Genomic DNA, 20408 nt, shown 5'->3' with positions numbered 1-20408 from the left:
CCCTGTATATTTAAAACATAGAAAATATTAGTGATATTTAAAGCTTGAAATTATCTAAATAAAAAAATCTTCAATCAGAATATATTTCCCACTCATACTTGAAAATAAGAAGTAAGAAGATTTGTCTTGATTAATCGATTAATTTAATTGAATCTCGTTGTATTGTTTGGTACGAAAAAGATTTCAACGACAGATAAGAGAGAACGCATCGAGCTGTCGATGAGCATTGAATAAGCATGGTTGTCGGTGTATCAAGGAAAGCCTTAACGGATTCTCGTTCCGTATTTAGAAGAATGCGTAATCGAGTTCCGGTCACGCAGTGCGTACCGTTCGATGCACTCCAAGACATCCTGAACGCATTGTACGCAGTTAGACATTTAACATATTTTCACACATTTGTTATTCGAATTCCTGTCCTGTGAAATCGAATTTCTTTTTTGGTAAAAATTTTAATCGTAGATTTTTATGGAAAAAAGAAATTGTAAAGAGATGTAATTAAAATATATTTTTTATCTTGATGTAATATAATGTTTCGTATATTTTAAGAGTAGATATACATATAGGTAACAATACTTTTAAGAAACGAAGAATTTTTTAATTTTTGTTTCTTATTATTTGAATATATATATTTTTTCAATATGCATCATTTTAATTATTGGTTCAATTTTCAATTAAATTGACATCTCGTTTCAACTAATTTCGGACGTTTATATTCATCTATTTTTTTATTATTCGATCAATAAAAAAAAATGGCATTTTCATTATTGATTTAATTCATTGACTAATTGATACGTCGTTTCGGTTAATAATGTAAATTAAATCAATAATGAAAATAATAATGGTATAAGATTTTGTTGTTTCGGATACACGGAAGAATATTGTATATTGTATATTTGCTGTACATGTGCATATCATATTAATCTGAAATAATATATGGAACATCAATTTCGTTTAATTAATTTAGTCTATCGACAAAACTGCCCTATGCACTGTGTAGTATCGATAACAATAATACGCAGCCAATATTGATTATAAGTCACATTAAATCGTGTCTTTATAATTTTCACTTGCTAATTAAGCTTTAGTTCCATTTTGTATTTCGAATTTGATGAACAGTTCAATGTGATTATCGCAATTGTGAATTTTCGAAAAGCTAGATTTCAAAAAAAATTTTATTGTAAAAATATAACATTGAATAACGATAATGTTAGTAAAAATTGTTAGTATTCTTCGAAATTAGAATTTTCAAGCGATTATGTTATCTATGATCTAATAATTGGAAAAATTTTATTTAATTCGTAGATATAAATATTTAACTTTTATCTTCTTTGAGAAAATTTATCGTTAAACTATCGAAAAAAAAAATCACTCGTAAAATTGGAATCGATTTCTTGCGGTTACGTTTCGATATCTCGATATCTAAAATCGCGAGTTTCTGCGGAAATTAATTTCTCGCAACTGTCAATACGTGTAACCGTATCAAAAGGAAAAAAAAAAAACAAACTCGGATATTAGTTCTCTTAGCAATCTCAAGTCGTCTATTTCTCGACTTCGAGCTGAAATGCGTCCTTCTTTTTCTCCAAATATACAGAGTGTACCAAAAATATGGAAACATTCGTTAATTTAAAGAATCTTGAGATAATTTCAAGCAAAACAATTTCCTTTGTAAAAACTTTCCTTGCGAAAAGGCTAATAATAATTGTATCACTATATAATAATAAACTATAATATTCAACATTCGACTTTTTCGACGTGTGTAAGCTGGACTTGTTCTTGCTCCATGATTGGTCAGTGTTTCTTCGTTATGATGTAATAACTCGTTAACAAAGTTGTAATGAATTACCTCGGCATTCTCCAGTTGACGAATGTTCCTATATTTTTGAAACATCTTGTACAGTATCTTGTGGCACATGCACACGTGATTTCACGCGATCTATTTAAAAGAATGAGAGAGAGAGAGAAAGAAAGAGAACTACAAGTGATCGTGCTCGGAGGATAAGGTAGATATCTCTCACGGATCGTTGATTCACTGTTGCGCAATAGTTTCGTTGTCGATAAACTTTTATGGAACGCCGCGTATTCGTGATTATTTCACGAAGCAGTCCACGAAGAATTAAATTAAGAATTGAATAAAAGAGCATATGTACGGCGTAGAATCAAATGAGCTCGTAAAAAATACATTCGATAAAAAGTATATTTGATCGAATCGAATGATATATTTTCCTAGGTTATGTTAGGTTATGTTTCTGCTTCTTTGAAAAAATTTATACGATAAAACATCGATTTGTCGAATATTGTCAAGAACAAGATGGAGAAAAATTTCAAATTATGTTATTATTATTTTATTTTATTTTTTTAAATTAAATATTGTAAAAATAAATTATCTATAAAATTAATTACGTGTGTTTTACAGATGGATACAACGTAATTCTGCGAGATTACAAACCGAAACGAGAGCCCATTACGACCACGTATCTTCGAAAGGGTATGTGATTTTTATAAAAATATAATTAAACTACCGATAATATAAATGAAATAAATGTTACAACGTAATATTTTATCTAATTTTATCGATTCAATTTTGGCCAATTTTCCATCTTAATCTATTTTAATCCTCTTAAGATTTAGCATGCAAGCTTAGCCAGAATTTTGAACGAATTACACGTGTATACAAGAAGATAGACAGTCCGTACTAATAGGGCTATAGAAAAGTTTGAGGAAGTTACTAATTTTCATAACTATGAAAGTGAATATTATGCAACAGTTTAGCCGCATAGTTCTTGCAAGATCAAAAGCTTAGAAATTGAATTGTCGAGCAACAAGTTATCAGTTACGTGCAAGTATATTTAGAAGATGACAAGTTTTAAAGAAGATAGTGGCACTTGCTCCATCTTCGTTTCACTTTACGTAACAGAAATTTAAATTTTTTTCATAACTCGACAATTTATCGACGATTTTGCAATTTTTGTGTTTGTTTCGATCCTTTTTGAATATATATTAATATAATAGCGATCATCGAAAAAAAATGAACAAATAATTATTGCGAAAAAAGAATTTTTCGAAACGAAGAATAAATTTTTTGTTTTTTTTCGCAAAGCTATTGCTTTACAAACACGCTTGAGAAAATTTGTAAAACGTAAATAAAGTCGTGTATTTCTGTGACCTCGCTTCAAAAGCTATACGAACTCCGCGGAACATTTGTGAGAGGAATTAGACCGTTAAATAAATCAGAATGAAAGACATACAAAATTCATAGAAGCTTTTGAAATCAAAATAAAGTTAAATCGGTTATAATTCGTTGGAGGGATTAATTCGAAAAATTAATTAATCGTCTTTCAAATTTTATGACAGCAAAATTGTGTTTTTATTGAATCTTTGGATACACGTATACTATAAAAATCTCAAATATATTTCTCCATCTTTTCTCAACACAAAAATTACAATTATAAAAAAAATAGTCGAACGATTTTTCCTTCAAATGGAACGAAGTAAATTTAATAAACGAATAAAGAAAATTGACTACTGATTGGTTGATCGATTTATTGTGCAAAATAATGTTAAAAAAAAATATTAAAATTATTCTAAATTAATTATTTTCCAATAAATATATTTTACGTACGTAACGATGAATAATTGAAAAAAAAAGAAAGGAACGTAATTATTTATCATTCCGTGAAATTTTTAAATTTCTCACAAAGAATCGAGTGTAATAAATTCAAAATTTATTTTCAAAATTGACTCGTTATAATTTATTTCTCGAATTATTGCAGAAAAATAGAGCGAAAGTGATCGCGATACTCTACCGATCAAATAAAATATGATAAAATTATTTTTATTAAAAATCTTATTTGCCAATCACAGTGTATACGCCGACGAATAATTTTCCTTGTATTATCGCGTTTTAAACGATCCCATCCCTCTCCTCCCTCCTCCTCGTTTGTTATAGGCGATATTAAGATCGTATTCGATATTATCGAGGCAAGCCTCGTTATTTTTTTTTTTAATTAAAATCGATCCGATTCGAGTTCCAATCTCGAATTCATAAGCAACTTATTCGTCGTATCAGCCGAAACTTATCATCGGCTCTCTTGATTTCCGTTCAATCGATAATACTCGCTACGAGCTCCGCCCATATCCAATACGTTCATTCTCCCCTTTGACATTTAATCTGTCTTCACCTGTACGCGAAATCTCGCCAAACATTCCCCCCTCCTCACCTCCTCTCCCCCCCCTCCTCGTGTAATAAACTTTCGTAATTAAATTTCCGACGCATTCGTTGATATTCACGAACGGCAGTATGCCCACGGATCTGGACGAATTTGCAGATGTCCAATACGATGTCTGGACGCGATATCGAAAATAATTATCATCGTTTATCATCGTCGCGCGATTAAAACCAGGGAAAGTGTTCGAGAAATGTGTTAATTTTCGTGTAACGCGAGGAGTCGCGTTTATTGTTATCGGATTTCGAATTGTTCTGCTCGCGTATTCCTTGACAGATAATTATCGTCTATTCGAAGGGAGAAATAAAGTTTTATCACATTATTTATTTTACCTCATAGATGGAATAATTTTGATGGGAAAACACGGTGAAATTTATTATTTCAAATTGTTATTGTAGATTCGAGAGTTGATTTGTCTTAATTTTCGAAAAAAAAAAAAAATAAATTCATCTGATGATTATTATTGTTGATGAAAGTATCGAAACAATTTGAATAAATTATAATAAAATAGGTAAGGAAAGTTTTTCGATATTTTTCTCTTCTTTTTTCTTTTTATTTGTGAATTACTTGGCTTATTTGTGAACAACTTGCCATCTTTTGTCAACAATCGAACAACCTTTATTTTTAAAGCCTTCCATTATATCGCGTTATATCGTGTTTCCAAATTTAAATTTTTATTCACTTTTCAAAATCATTACTCATCACGATTTATTCCAATTCTCGAACAATAAACAAGTTCTAGACTTAACATAAATCAAAGAGTAGAAAATTTTAATCAAACTTCTTGCCACTCGTTCAAGGAAATTTACAAAATCATCTCTCGATAATCGTTTCGTAATTTTCAATTCATCGTCTCGCCAAATCAAATCGAGAAAATGTCTCGTTTCAAATAGAGACAAAGGGAGTCACGAAGAAGGAAACGTTCCTCACGCCGCCCGTTCAGGAATGCATAAAATTTTTCAGCGCCCAAGACGGTTAAATTTGCATACATCTTTCATTCCCCCGTCTGGTACCGTTGTCCGCCGCGTGTAAAATTGTCTTGAGGTTGGTACCAGTGGACGTACGCTTCCCCTTCTCCTACTCTTCCCCCTCCACTTCTTTCGTTCGACGATATCGGGCGGTGTACACACGTTTCGAGCGATAATCACTCGACGCCACGAGCGACCATTCCGCAGGGAAATTTGGAACATTTCCACGGGCGGAGAGCGGTTCGATGATTAAATACGGTTCTAAGGAGGGAAAGCTCCATAAAATTTCTGTATTCCGCATAACGCCCTGAGAATTTTATTATGGAAAGGAGGCAAGGAGAAATGTGCGAAAACGTGTGTTACGCACGTAGAGAGAGAATTTTTATATTCAAAAAATTATGTATAATTCGAAAGGATACAGTTTTATGTGATTACGAATTGTACAATAATTATTCATTTCTCATGTTACATACGAATTCCTTGAAACGAGAGATGAGAAGAAAAATTTTGAATATTTTTTAAAATACTTGTTCAAGGAAAATATAGTTTTTTTTAATATTCTTACGATCTTAAGTTTCAACGAGATTAATTTTATCAATGAACGAGCAATACGCGCGTGGAATAATTTTTTTCTGTCGATTCTCTTTTTTTTTTTTTTTTTGAGGGGATGGGATCGAACGATTGGAAATACGTTTTGCAATTAAAAATTTCCCTCCATCTCGCAACACGTTACAGAATTATATATTTTGAAATGTATTTTGAGCATTGATTTCGTTCATAATTATCCATTAAAAAATAAAAAAATAAAAAAATCGATCGTTAAAATGTCATTAAACGTGTTTAAACATTTTTTCTTTTCAAAATGTTTGAATAATTTCCTCGTATGAACATTTAATATCGACCAAAGACCAATTATCGTGAAAATCAAATAACAAACAACGAGAAAAATGCGTAACAAATAATTTATTTCGCGAAATGAGAAACGAATCGTTTAATTACAAACATATTTATTAAAATGCTTGAAATATTTTTGTTATTATCTCAAGAATAGTTTAACAAGGTGATTTTTAAAATAACTTTTTAAACCGTTAAAATAATTTGTAACGTGAAATTTTCGATCATCCAGTTCATCTTTTTTCACGATATTTATCATCGTTAACGATTACAATTAGAATATTATCTAAATAAAGATTGGAGAAATTACTTAATTTTATCGATGATTATTTATTATTAATAAATCCGTACGCTGATATTCTAACGAGTAATTATAAATATATATATTTCGTTGTAAAATTGATATTTAAATCATCGATACAGGATCAGTTATTTGTTTACAGTATATTATTCATCTCCAATATAGAATTTAAATTGAATTAAATGAAAAAAAAGTCAATCGATTATTGTTTAACGATAATGTCGATTTATATTGGCTAAATTAATTGCTTTTCTTCTTCTTCCTTTTTTTCCCTCCGTTAAATTCTTTCATCAAACGAAGCTTTAAGTAAAAGTTGTTACACGATTATTATATTATTTTTATTATTGCATTATAATAAACACTGCTTGCCAATCGTCCGCCGAATAATAATTCCATTTTAACATTTTATTTGCGCAATATTCGACCAAGTTGATTTTCCAACAATGGAGATATTTTATTTCGTCTATATACCGGGAAAAACATTCTATTCGAGAAGTAAAAACGGAACTTACGTTTACACAAATTTGTAATTAGGAGGTTCGTTCACAACCACTGTAAAATTTATGTTCGTGCAACCATTCTTCACCAATTTTTCGCTCGGTTGATGCAAATTTATGCTCGTGTAAAAGGATTTCGCCGGAAAAAATTGTTTAAATTGTACCATATATATATAAAATATAAAACTCACCATATGAATAATGTATATAAATTCGAAGAAATAATCGATTTAACGCTTGATGGTTTAAATTTTAATCAAAATATATATACACTTTTACAAATATTTCGTTTTATATAATTTTTCGAGAGAGTCGAAAATTCTAAAAGCTCTTTTTCCACCTCGCTTCGTCCAACGAAAGTTTCAAATATCGAGAGAAATTTCTATCATATTAATTAACAATCATATCAATCAATTCTGATGAATTATACCACTTTTCATCTTTTGATTTTCCCGCCAATTCTTTCTCTCCTTCAACAATCTAAAGCATCTCAATGGAACGTGAAAAAAAAATCTACGCCATTATAAAATTCTTCATCCCTCCTTTAAAAAAGAGAAGATAAACAGCTGTGCGTCAATTCATGAATATTTTTTCCAACGCTTTGCACCAACTTTTTTTCACGAGAATAGAAAAGCAATGTTAACAAATATACATTCATACGCAAATGATATCACGTGGGGGGACACGTTGAAGAATTTGAAGGCAAAGGTATCCGCCTTTCGCGCTCGAGGGGGCGATAAAAGGAGATCAAGCATTCGTGGATCACTCGTTCGCTGGAGAAAGATGCATCCTGGATATGCATAAGGATAAACTTCATTCTCGTTTTCGTTTCTCGAGGAGGATTCCATCGCCTCGAGATATGAGCTCTCTCGATACTTGCTTCTCTCTCTCTTTCTCTTTCCTCCTCCTACTCGTCCTCCTCTTCCCTCTCTTCGAAGGTTAGTCACGAAGCTGCAAGATGAAAGTATAGAGGTCTGAATGGAGGGGAGACGATGTCTGTCCAAAACTGTTTTCGATTATCTTATTTTCTATCATTTTTCAGCGAGAAATCCTCTTAATTTCGCAGTTAAGAAACAGCGCAATCAAGATTTTTTCGGTTTTTCGAAGGGGAACACAAATGTGCGGACTTCCACCCATTAAAGATCTTTCTCCAAGTTAGTCCTGTTTTCCTTTGTCTTGGATTGATTTTTAAGAGAATCAATTTTGGTAATTTATTTGTGTTATTAAACACAAATTTCGACAAAATAAAATTAACACGTATTATTTAAATTGCTTTTAATTACTTATAATTTAATAAATAAACGTTGATCGATACTTCCTGATTAATTGATCAGCTTTGAGAAATTCAAGATTAATTTATTTTGTAATATAATATATCACTTAAGTTGTTTTTTCGAACACAAATGATTAGTACTCGATGTACAAATACGAGAAAAATAATTTTCAACAAAACAAAATTATCGGTTGAGGATTATTTATCGAGTGATTTAAATTTACTTAAATTAAATTGCAGGATGGGACAATATATATATATATGTAACACATCAATATCCTATATATTGATATGTACGTATTTTACAGATAACGATATTTCGATCACACTTCTTTCAAAACCGAATTTATTTCCCACGAATATGACGAATATACACATTATTCACAAATTCTCTCGACGCATGTTTCGAAGTGTCACGATAATTGAGACAAAACGCCACGATACACTATAAATAATATATACGCGAATACGTATGATACAATACGTGAATCGTGCTCGAATACGAATCGAGTACGATATAAAATTTCCTCGATCGCGTTCCACGTAGTAGTAAGAGGAATGGAAAGGAAGGGAAATCAGGGGAGGGGGGATAAGAATAACTTGGAAAGCGGGGATCAAATGCGCGAGATGAATATTTGCCACTTTATTCCTCTGGAGAAGGTGGAAATATTTGCGAGAATCGGCGACGCGTATCTCATCGCTTGTTTTTCTCACTCGGTTATACGTGGAATAACAGGCGAGGGCTTGAAAATATTTTGTCCCGTGTTTACATCGAACGTCCGCTTCCGTCCTTTCGTTCTTGTCGCGTTGTTGTCGATCGGAATCATTTTATTATACCATCGTTCGCACGAAATTAGTTTTCATTCACTGTAGGAAACGCTGTTATTCCTGTTGTTAATATGTAAATTTGCGAATAAAGTGTTACGTCTTATTTAGAGTCACGTTTTGCATTTCCAAAATCCAATGGGATTATATTCGTCCTATTCGTTATTATAGAATTCTTGTCAAATCGGAAATTTTGGATGATTAATATTTGTACTTTCGACTTGTATGAATTCGAAGAATATAATTTAAACTGATACACGTGTTTTATACTATTCTTTTGAATACTATCTTTTTGAGTAATTTTTAATTCGTTTAATCAATTTTATACGGAATTCAAAGTTCAACAACGGATCTCGTGAAGGAGAGGGGGGAGAAAGAAAAATATATCGAACGTTTGAATTTTAGAATACACTTTTAGAAGTTTTAGAACATTCTTTCATGCGAATGGTCGAATGGCGCGGAGCATTATTGCGATGAAAATTTCAAGATGAAGCAGTTTCGTATCTTCTCTCTGTCCTCCTTTTCTAAAACTCGAAGATATGTAAAACTTTCTTTCGTGGATGATTACTTTTTCGAACGAAAGAGCAAATACTTGCAATGCGATAATATTCTTTTCACGAAAAAAAAAATCTCTTCCATTATTGATTTTGTACACATAAAATAAAATGGACAATCTCCAGCGATAGAATATTCGTCCATTTCATTTTTACGATGAAATTATTCTTGAACTTTTATAAATCAGTTGTAAAATTATATACAATCTGAACTACAACAATATGTTGATATAATATTCTTCGTTTTGCTCCTCGAAAAATATTTTTAAATTATAAATAAAATTCCACAAAAAAAAGACTAAGAATACATTTTTCGTACAAACGAATTGAATTTATATACACTTGAATTGAAATCATTCCAATTCTAAGTAACGATAAATATCGATAAATGCCCTTTAGAAAATTTTTAAAATTTCGAAAAACTCTAATTTTTTTAACTGTATCCACTCTCGTCTGGAGAGAAAGAAAAAGATAAAAATGGAAGGTCGAGGAATCAGTCTCCTCGGTGTCGGTATCGCTGTTACTAGCTAATAACTCTGTTCGAGAGGAAGACCGCCATCATCTACACTCTCGTCGCTAAAAAAGGGTTGCAATTGGAGGAGAAGATCGGCCTGGAAAGTTTTGCAATAACGCGCGATGGGGGGCATTTTGGGGCTGCACTGTTAACTCTGTAACTCTCCTCTCTTCTTCCGACGAAAGAGCGGAGAAACGAGGAAGAGAGAGAGAGATGGAACGGGGAGAGAAAGTGAGGAGGAACAAAAAACAAGAGCGACGGAGGAAGATAGACCCCGGCAAGGGTTGTTCAACCACGATGATTTGAGAGATGTCCACGAGTTCCATGCGCAATGCGCGATCGATATGGCTGTTTCTCACAACCTCGACACGGGTACGTGATCCCCGTTATCGTCCTTTTCCTTCGTCGACATCGTCGTTTATACCGTTGGAATGTTACCGTCTCTACCTCGATCTCATCCTCGTTTCGCAGTACCCGTCGTTGCTGCCGTCGTTCGAGGAGATAAAGGAAATACCCTTATGGCGATCGGGTCGATCGACGACGTCTTTACGGGAAATGGGATGCGTTTGTAGAAATGGAATTTCGAGGAGAAGCGTGGAAGAAGATTCGATGCAAGGGGTGGGTTTTTCTGGCAAGTAGGTTAAAGATCGATTCGGGCCAAGATTTGATTAATTTAAATTAATTTTTACCGCTCGAGTCGAGTCTCTTTTATGTAACTTTAACTCTGTGCAATTGTCGATATCCGCCTCTAAATAGACGGCTGTTTTTTTACTGGATTTCCTTTGTTTGTTCATTTTTGTAAAAAAAAAAAACAAATTTTTTAAATTCAATTACCATGATTTGTATCATAAATTAATTTCATTAGAATTATGAATTAGTAAATGATGGAATCTGTAATACAATTGTTACTAGATTTTTGTGCTTTTTAAATAATTTTTTAGTTGTATCATTTTTAATTGGTGGATTTGGAAATTAATATTAATTCCATTAATATTAGCATCTTCAGATATAGCACTTCCATGAATAAATAATATTAGATTTTGATTATTATCCTCCACCATCATTATTATCATTAAGAAATTTATTATACTTTGTGCTACTATTTTGTAAACAAAATATGCAATAATATTTAACAATATGTGTTTTTGGATAATGTGTGTCTTTGGAGAATCGATCTCAGAGGTTAAAATAAAATTCATATACAAAAATATAGAGTTATTCATTAAGTTACAAAGAATTTATGCGAGGCAATTTTATTAAGTAAACACTGGAAATTATTCAATGCATTGAAAGATATTATTATATTCCTATTATAAGTGAATTTAACCCTTCTAATTCAATGCTTCTAATTAAGTGGTTATAAGAACGATGAAATCGTTAAAGAAGATTCTATATCTTCGATCTTATAATCCAATCGTACGTTCTATCTCAATGCAAGAAACTCGTATTACGTATAAAGATTATCATTGACGAGGTGATCCTTTCTGTTAAATGTCAGACGAAAGAAGATTACTGTTCCGTAATAGAAATTGAAAAGAAAAAGAGAAAAAAAGATGGAAGAAAAGCAATGTAGGTCATCTTATTTTCGTTACATGATACAAGGACACCACTAATGCATTGTTCTTTCACTTCGAATCAGATCTAGATATTTCGAAGAACTTTGAAATTCTTCAACTTTCAAAATTGTTTGAAAAATAATAAAAATATTTTAGATAATATTTGCAATTAAATTATAAATTACATACAACTCTTCAATTCATTATTTTCTCAAATATTTCCCTCTGTTTAAAAAAAATTCCTTTACCGAAATACACTATTTATATCACTTGAAATTGTCCTCGTAATATAACGCATTACAATATTTCGAACTTTTTATTATTAAAACAAGCGTGAACAGTTCTTCGACGGATTTTAATTTTTTTTTTTTATTTTGGATTATTTATTTTTAATTAAAAAAAAAAAAACTAAACACACGTCAAACGTACAAACGTATCCTCTCAAGAAGAGGTTAAGTTCTATTTCGGATTCTGTCACGTAAGACGTGTAAAATAGGATGCAATCTCCGCCAGAGAGCGTTGGAGTAAGGAATCGTGCATACGGAAACGTATCGAAACAGCACGAGTCGGCCGACACAGAATGAATTCGTTCCAGCAAATGAAACGCGATTACGCATTCCTCACGCGGAACCGTTGGAAATGCGATTGAAATTTCAGATAGGTTGTATCGATCGGGCGTGATCAGTCAGAAATTTAATTAAACGCACGGTCTCGTAAGAAAGGATTCATCGACGAATGATGTTGGCGGAACGACACCGTGAAATTAATGGATTTCAGCATCGATGGATGCAGAGTCGATCAAACATGGCGACTTTTCGAATCGCGCGCCTTTGATACTTCTATATATATATGTGTGTATTAGATATACACTATTAGATTCAAATTATTCACGATTAAGTTCACTCTCGCGTTCAGAAATGACAGCAATTAATTATAGTTTTGCCGTCATTGCTCGGTAATTCGGTGACCCGATGATTTGTATGGATTATGCATGTATTAGATCGTTGCATGCGAAATGGCATGATTTATAATTATTTATATAGGAATTGGATAAAAATTAAAAATTGATTAAAAAATTTTGCCGCAAATTTAATTCAACATCTTGAAATGAAATTTTTTATTTTCCTTTTTTAAAATATTTTTATTACATCGTTTAAAATTAATATAATCAAATGGATAAATTAAATATATTAAATAAAACGTAAGAGTTTTTATTAAACGGATTGGTGTACAAAAATATCGATCAGAATTTATTTGTTGAGTAATTTTATAAGCTTTTTTTTTATTACATTATATTATTATACGGAATGGAAACATTCAGACTTATTTGAAATGAAATGATTTTTAAAGTTATTATTGCAGAAATTGAACGTCGATGATGTGTTTTAGACGCCAAAAATTAAAATGTACTCGGTTAATTTTAATAATTATGACCAACTGTGTACGTAATGCGGCATCCTAAAATTCGATTTTAATTACCTCGTTAATGCCCAGTATGCGTGTCAGCAACGACTATTGACATTGGTAACTAAAACAGAATCAATATGAATTACTGAGAGAAATAAATAAGTATTCAAATTGAATCCGTGATTCGAATGTGTACGCTCTGCAAAATGTATTCGATGCACTTTCGGGAATGGAAGTCGCAGAATGACAAACAGTATGTTTGCAAAATCTTGATCGAGGAAAACGAAAATTATTAATAAACTATTATATTAATGTTACATCAATTAATTGCGATATAATTTTAACAAATTATTAATCTAATCTAGATTCACTTTCATTTGATTTCTACTGTTAATTCTACAGATAATTCTATATTATTATTAAGATTATTGTTTGCAGCTTTGTTGATCCTTATTAATAACTTCTTAATTTTCAACAATTCTGTTATTAATTTTTTTTCAATCAAATATTCTCCATTGTTCCTTCGAATCGAATCACTTCTCCATCGTTTCATCTCCCTTTTCGCACAATTTCAATTCATAATCCTCGAATTCATACCCCCTCTCCAAGTAATCGAATATAACCCCGTAGATGGATACAACAAGTCCATCCCCCTAATATCCCCCTCGAATATTTACCGCTTAATTTATCCTTTCGAAGCAAGAACCCGCTTAATTCGCGCAATGCGTTGTCTGTTTTTCTTGCTTGCACTCTTGTCCGACACGACACGAATCGGCTCGATTCTCGTCGCCCCATTTGCATCGAAACGAGCAGCCTCCCTTCCCCCATAATGTTAACCCTGTTTCTTATATATCCACCCTCTCCCCTTGGCCTGTTTATTAGTTGTACAATCAGTGTACAAGTGTGTGCAATCGTTGAGGATTATTACTCGAATATCGTCGCAACGTGTGTGGAAATTTGTGAAACCACCTCGTGCAACTAGACGAGCTATCTTAACAGGAGAGAAAGAATAATAAAAATACATTTTCGTTCGTGTAAATCGATATAAGTTATTGTTAACGTTTGCATTTAATCTATGCGTTTTATCTGTTTTCCCTATATAACATTTCTCGTTTTGTTTTTACAAAAAAAAAAAAAAAAAAATGTACAGATTGAAATAACACGGATGTTTCGTGTTGTATCTTGTCGGTTCGATGTGAGTAAATATTGGCCCTATCCAGTAGTATGGATGAAAAAAAATTGAATTTTTACAGAGATTTCTTCTTTTTTTTTTTTTTTTTCCTTTTTTTCCCGATCCGATTATTCCTCCTTTCTCCTCCTTCCTTAAAAGTTTGTTATTTCCCTCGAATGGAAGGAGTGGCAGAAGTTTCCTCGGTTTTCGAAAAGGGAAATTAAATTTTAGAAACTGTCCTTGCGATGAATCGTTGAAATTTGTTAATTGATAATAAAAAAATCGTAACGAATTAATAATCGAATAAACTCTTTTTGAGATGAGAAACGTCCAGTATTATTCGTCCATCGAATATGGATTGGATACTGTTAAAACCGTAAGAAATTAATTCTAAAAGAAAAAGATTCGCCCAAAAGAAAATTACATTTCCACTCTCCTCTTTGAGAAATCGTTCCACTTGTTGCGAGACCGCTCGTTAAAACGATAACCGGCCGCAAAATTACCGGTTTTAATCGCTGATACGCGACCGTGAGCCACCACAGATCCTTAACAACTCGATACATCCGATACTGACCTCGCCGCACATAGATAGGCAACGAGAGTTCGAGCGTAATCGATGTTTTGATCGAAACGGATTCAAAGGGTTGATCGAGCGCCATAATCGTCCACCTATGCCAAAGGTTCAAACGTGCATCCGCGATATCTGATATAGGCATTCATGCGTGGAACGCAGGTGCGCGGGCCGGAAATTCCGTGTAGATTAAATTCGTGCGTGCGAGATCGTTGCGAAACGAGGAGGAAGGAGGAAGGAGGAAGGAGGGGAGGTGGAGGGGACAAAGCCAAGCGCTCGAATCGGTTATTCGAGAAGGCCAACGGTCGTTCTCGAAGGAAAAAACACTGTTTGTAAACACAGTACTTTTCCACTTCGCGAATACGGTGTTGGAAGACAAGGATTTTGGACCAAGTACGATCGAGTCTCCGGGGAATGCGAAAAGAATTAGGAGCGGTGTATACTTTGCGCGGAAGTGAATTAATTGAAATGGAAAATTGTGCGATCCTTTTAAGAGTTTCTGAAAATCTTATTTCGAAAAGTAAAGGCTTCGAAATGGAGTGATATAAATTTACATATTGTAATAGAAAATACTTTGAACTGGTTTTAGATTTTTAGATTCCAGAACTTTGTGGTCCACAAAATTTTTTTTTAATTCAGAATACTTATTATTATTTTCTTTATTCATCAAAATATACTAAGTTGTTTATATCGAGGAAACGTTACTTTTAAATTTCGTGAAATGATAAAAATATAAACTTGATTTTAAATGATCTTTGTCTATAATTTAAATTTTTTTTCGTTTGGTGAAATTTCCTTTTTGGCACTTTGTACTGGAATCATTGCCTCGTATGGAATACGAGGTGTTAAATTGTTCTCGTATTTTAAACGATATCAAAACCGGAAATAGGAATTCGTTCGTCAAACGCGCACATTTCTACGCATTTCAACACATTTTTACCTTTATGTATCATCTCTACTGGTAAAATACCAGGACAGCAGGAAAGCAATGAAAAGATACGTCCAGCCATGTCATGAAAAATACTTGCTATTTAATCGCGAGTGAGTGAATATAATAATAATATATGGAATATATAATATGATGTAATAAATAATATGAGAATTAACAAATCGATGTAATGTGAATGCTTCGTTCGTAGTATTATTAATTGAATTATTCAAGTTACGTTTCCATTTTTGTTTTTATGTGATAAATGTAAAATAATTATTTTGTATTTGAAAAATAATATTTCGAATAAAATTTTAAATCTAATTACATTGTTACAGATGAATTAAATTTCTGTTTTGATGCAATTTTTTTAATTTAAAACTAGTAATTTTGTAGTATCGATAATCGTTGCGAAAACGTTTAATTGAAATTTGTAAAGCATAATGTTCTTTAAGCATATAATAAATATATTCCATTCTCTCAAAATAATTCAAGTTCCATAAATATTTAAATTACAATTTAAATATTTGAACAGCAATTCGATTTATTGTTTAAAATTATTTTTATTTCGTAATAAAAATTATTACATTGAATTTCAATATAAAAGTATATGAATATATAACTAAATTATTAATAATTATAACAATTAATAACTATCATGAAAATAATTTTAAGAACGCACTGTTTCTGCGTTTGTTACAGGAGAATATAGAAGCAAAAATATTTTTAGCAAAAATATCGAGTCTTTTTCCAATAATGATTATATAAACGAATATAAAAAGTATGAATAGTACGTGAAAAATATTTTTCTCACTCCATATCAATCTACGTGATAAGATTCTCACGTTATATATCTCTCGATAGTGTAGACAATTTTTCAACGGCGCATTCATTAATCGTACAAGTATACGTGTTCACGTATACGTGGAAATATGGTTGCCAGGGCGAATATTCAAGATTCATCCAGAGATTGAATTGACTCGTACCGTCGTAGTCTCAACGAGAGACACTTTCATTCGTTTCAGCTTTTTATAGATATTAAACGTCGCGAGGTGGAATTTTTTTTTCTCTCCCTAGATGGCGCGCGGATCGTCAGATCGAAATCCATCGTGAACATTTTGGCCGAAGCCGGATTCTCCTCCCGGAAGAGGAATCTCTCACCTCGAGCGTCTGTGTTTTTTCTCCAACCGTGTGTTGTGCCGAAACGTGACGGCACTACAGACGAGTCAATATGTCAACGGCTTTGACGCAACACGGCTTTTAATATTCCTCCTTCGGATTGAATTCGACTGTGTGTGTGTGTATATACACATATATATGTATATTTGGAATCGCGTACCGACGTTTCTTTTCTGGAGAAATTGATAAATTTTGCGGTACACGTTTTTATTAGTGATTTTAAATCGTCGATTTTACGAATTTAAAAAGAATATATGTATAAATGAAGAATCGAATTAAACGTATAAAAATTAAGAAAAATTTGAACTCCGAAAATAATGATTTCCGGTTAATGGATGAAAGATTAAGAAGCGCAAAACCGTATCCTTTAAAATGCTTTTTGATTCATTACGATACGATTTCTGGTTCTCTAGATATCATCGTATAAAGAAGAGTAAGCGCATTCGGATCTTTTATGCGATTTACCTTAAAACTTCGATTAAAGCCTATTAAAATTAAGGAAAATTTGAATCGCTATAACTCCGAGCATAATGATTTCCGGTTAATGGATGAAAGATCGTTAGAAGCGCGGAACCTTGCCCTTTAAAACGATTTTCGATTCATCCTGATACGATTTCCGGTTCCCGAGATATCGTCGTGTAAAGAAAAGAGTAATTTTTAATCATTTTCTAACTCTATCTGTTGCACGCTTGGATCTTTTATGCGATTTACCTTAAAACTTCGATTAAAGCCTATTAAAATTAAGGAAAATTTGAATCGCTATAACTCCGAGCATAATGACTTCCGGTCAATGGATGAAAGATCGTTAGAAGCGCGGAATCTTGCCCTTTAAAACGATTTTCGATTCATCCTGATACGACTTTCGGTTCCCGAGATATCGTCGTGTAAAGAAAAAGGTAATTTTTAATCCTTTACTATCTCCGTCTTTGTTGCACGCTTGGATCTTTTATGCGATTTACCTTAAAACTTCGATTAAAGCCTATTAAAATTAAGGAAAATTTGAATCGCTATAACTCCGAGCATAATGACTTCCGGTCAATGGATGAAAGATGGTTAGAAGCGCGGAACCTTGCCTTTTAAAACGATTTTCGATTCATCCTGATACGACTTTCGGTTCCCGAGATATCATCGTGTAAAGAGAAAGGTAATTTTTAATCGTTTACTATCTCCGTCTTTGTCCATTTACTCGAATCTCTCGCTCGCGCCTATTAATTCCTGGAAGAACGTACATTTCCAGATCACATTCATAACCTTAAACATTATAGAAACTTTGAATTGTTATATCTCCGCAACCGATCGAGATATCGGGATAAAACAAAAAGTGACTTCAACGTACTAGTTTCCTCTATTTCCTCACCTCGATGACGAAATTTTGAATTTCTTCTCGCACTTTTTATATGAAAAATTGAATTTTCATTTGCGATTGTATAAAATATATCGGATTGTAATATGATTTGTACACGCATTGTCTGTACGCAATGATGAACAGATATAGAAAATATCTTGCATTTCGACTCCAGTTGTTCCAGTTTAGAGAATGTATGCCGCGTCTCGGTAATTTTTATAAAAATCAGCGGATAATTAAATGAATTTCTCATGCATGCATGTAAATATCTACGAAATCTCGTGCCTTCGCAATAACCGCTTCTCGAAATTAATTGTACGAGCGCCCATTAAGATTCATGCGCACGCTCTACAGAAAGAATAGTCCGTTACATTATCTCGTCACGCAAGAGGCTATCCATTCCATGGAATAGCTCAATTATTTCCTTACCAGTCTTCGTAATCCAGTTAATCTAACGATCTTATCTCCGTCCCACAGATTTCGGCCTCACTTCAGACAGGAGTAGGCAGGGGGGCGTTAATGTTTGTGCAGTTTATTAGCTCGTAACATTTCAATTTATTCAAACGAATCTTACTCATAACGAATACCGATATAACCGAGAAATAAACCCTTAATTTTTTGAATTGCCAATGAAAAATACTTTTCTGTCTAATAAAAACAATAATTAATCTCACGCCCCATTCTAAATCTTCTCGTCATTTACTTCTCCTCTCTTTCTTTCTCTCGAGCACCCGGGGCAAAGCAGGTGGTCCTTGAATCGTAGGATATATTCGCTTTGGCATCTCTGTCCACGAGGAGGAGGACTCGGCCCCCGTTTCGAGGCGGATTATGCGTCATTCGTCGGGCGGCAGGAAGCGAGCCGAAACGGAAGCCGGTTATCTGCAGGACGAGTGTCAGCCGCAGCCGTGACAGTCCTTTCCGTCCATCTATATCATCGCCGTAGTTTGGACATTGTTTTGACTTCTGACAAGGGCTCGGGAGGGAGAGGGCGACATGCAAATCAGGATTTCGATAATTGCCGGGATTGCTTTGAATGGCTTCTGGAACGTGGACGTCAGCCGTTTCGCGTTATCCGCCCTATCGTTTCACCCCTTTATCGCTCTTGAGGGATGCCTCGAGGAGGGATGTTGCTTTGTTATTCTCGTACGGAAAGATGGAAAGATTCTGAGAGGGGATAATTTTACGAGGGAAGGAATTAAATTGATTTTTTTTTTTTTTGCGAAATCAATCGTATTGTTCTGTAGTTACTCGATATTTCTGTCTCTGTTCCCTGTTATTAATTCACGTCGTATATCTGAAAATATACGTGCTCGAAATCCTATCCTGCGCCATCCTATGCGTCTATTCTATGAATTAACATACGTATTCGTTGTTATTGATAGACAATATGCTGATATATTCACTGGTTCCCATATATTACCTAAATAATTGAAATTTCTGGTGAGAATAATGCCTGTATTAATGCACTGTATGTTTCCTCCAATTGTTTGATGTCGAACAATAGATCGGTGTTTAACTATAATTAATCTTCGTGTACCAGGCAGTAAGTTGGGATGATCCGAAATGTTTCATCCAGATGTGCGTAAAGGAAAACAAAACGTATATGTATATTGTTCGAATTACGAGCAGAGAATTTAATTTTTTTAATTTTCCCCCCTCGATTAACGTAATCTACTCGTTCAATTAAGAAATTAAAAAATAGAGAAATTATTATTCTTTTTAATTTAAATGAAAAAGGTGCGGTTAAATTTTTTGAACGTTACTTTTAGACATCGAGAATGAAAACGAAACTTGGATCGAGTAATACGATTGAGTAAGTGGTTTCTATTTCTGGTATCTATTGTTTACAAAAATACGATTTCGTTACGCGCTTTATCAATTACATTTTCCATCGGATACGTCACTCGGCTCGATAACAATAATTATTTACGAAATGTGCAATTTTTATTTTTTCAAATTTTTGAGAATTCAGCGCGCGTTCCAATGACAAAAGGATTTAATTCAACGCGTTCGTTTCGTGTCCGCCATATTACATTCATCGGGATACAGGCGAAACTTCTCCCAGCATCGCTAATTTACAAAAGCAACGTTGAAATTAAAATTCTGTTTCGTACTTTTTTTTTTCCAGAGCACTAATCAATCGCAATTGATTAATTCGATCGACTGATCAAAGCTTTTTTGGATTGATAAAAAAAAAAAAAT

The 20408-nt window shown here is 33.0% G+C and overlaps 1 protein-coding gene across 1 annotated transcript in view; it reads left to right on the top strand.

Moving 5' to 3' along the window:
* LOC107993181 (cadherin-87A) overlaps window positions 1–20408 on the top strand; it is a 226497-nt gene that overhangs the window by 71328 nt on the left and 134761 nt on the right. The window contains exon 2 of the mRNA XM_017049471.3: window positions 2414–2485. Coding sequence (XP_016904960.2) covers window positions 2414–2485 — 72 coding nt within the window. The remainder of the gene's footprint in view (window positions 1–2413; window positions 2486–20408) is intronic.

Source organism: Apis cerana, linkage group LG7 (assembly GCF_029169275.1).
Source record: "Apis cerana isolate GH-2021 linkage group LG7, AcerK_1.0, whole genome shotgun sequence".
NCBI classification, from domain to species: Eukaryota; Metazoa; Arthropoda; class Insecta; order Hymenoptera; family Apidae; genus Apis; species Apis cerana.
Note: the sequence above shows the minus strand (reverse complement) of the source record. Positions and strands in the feature narration are given on the sequence as shown.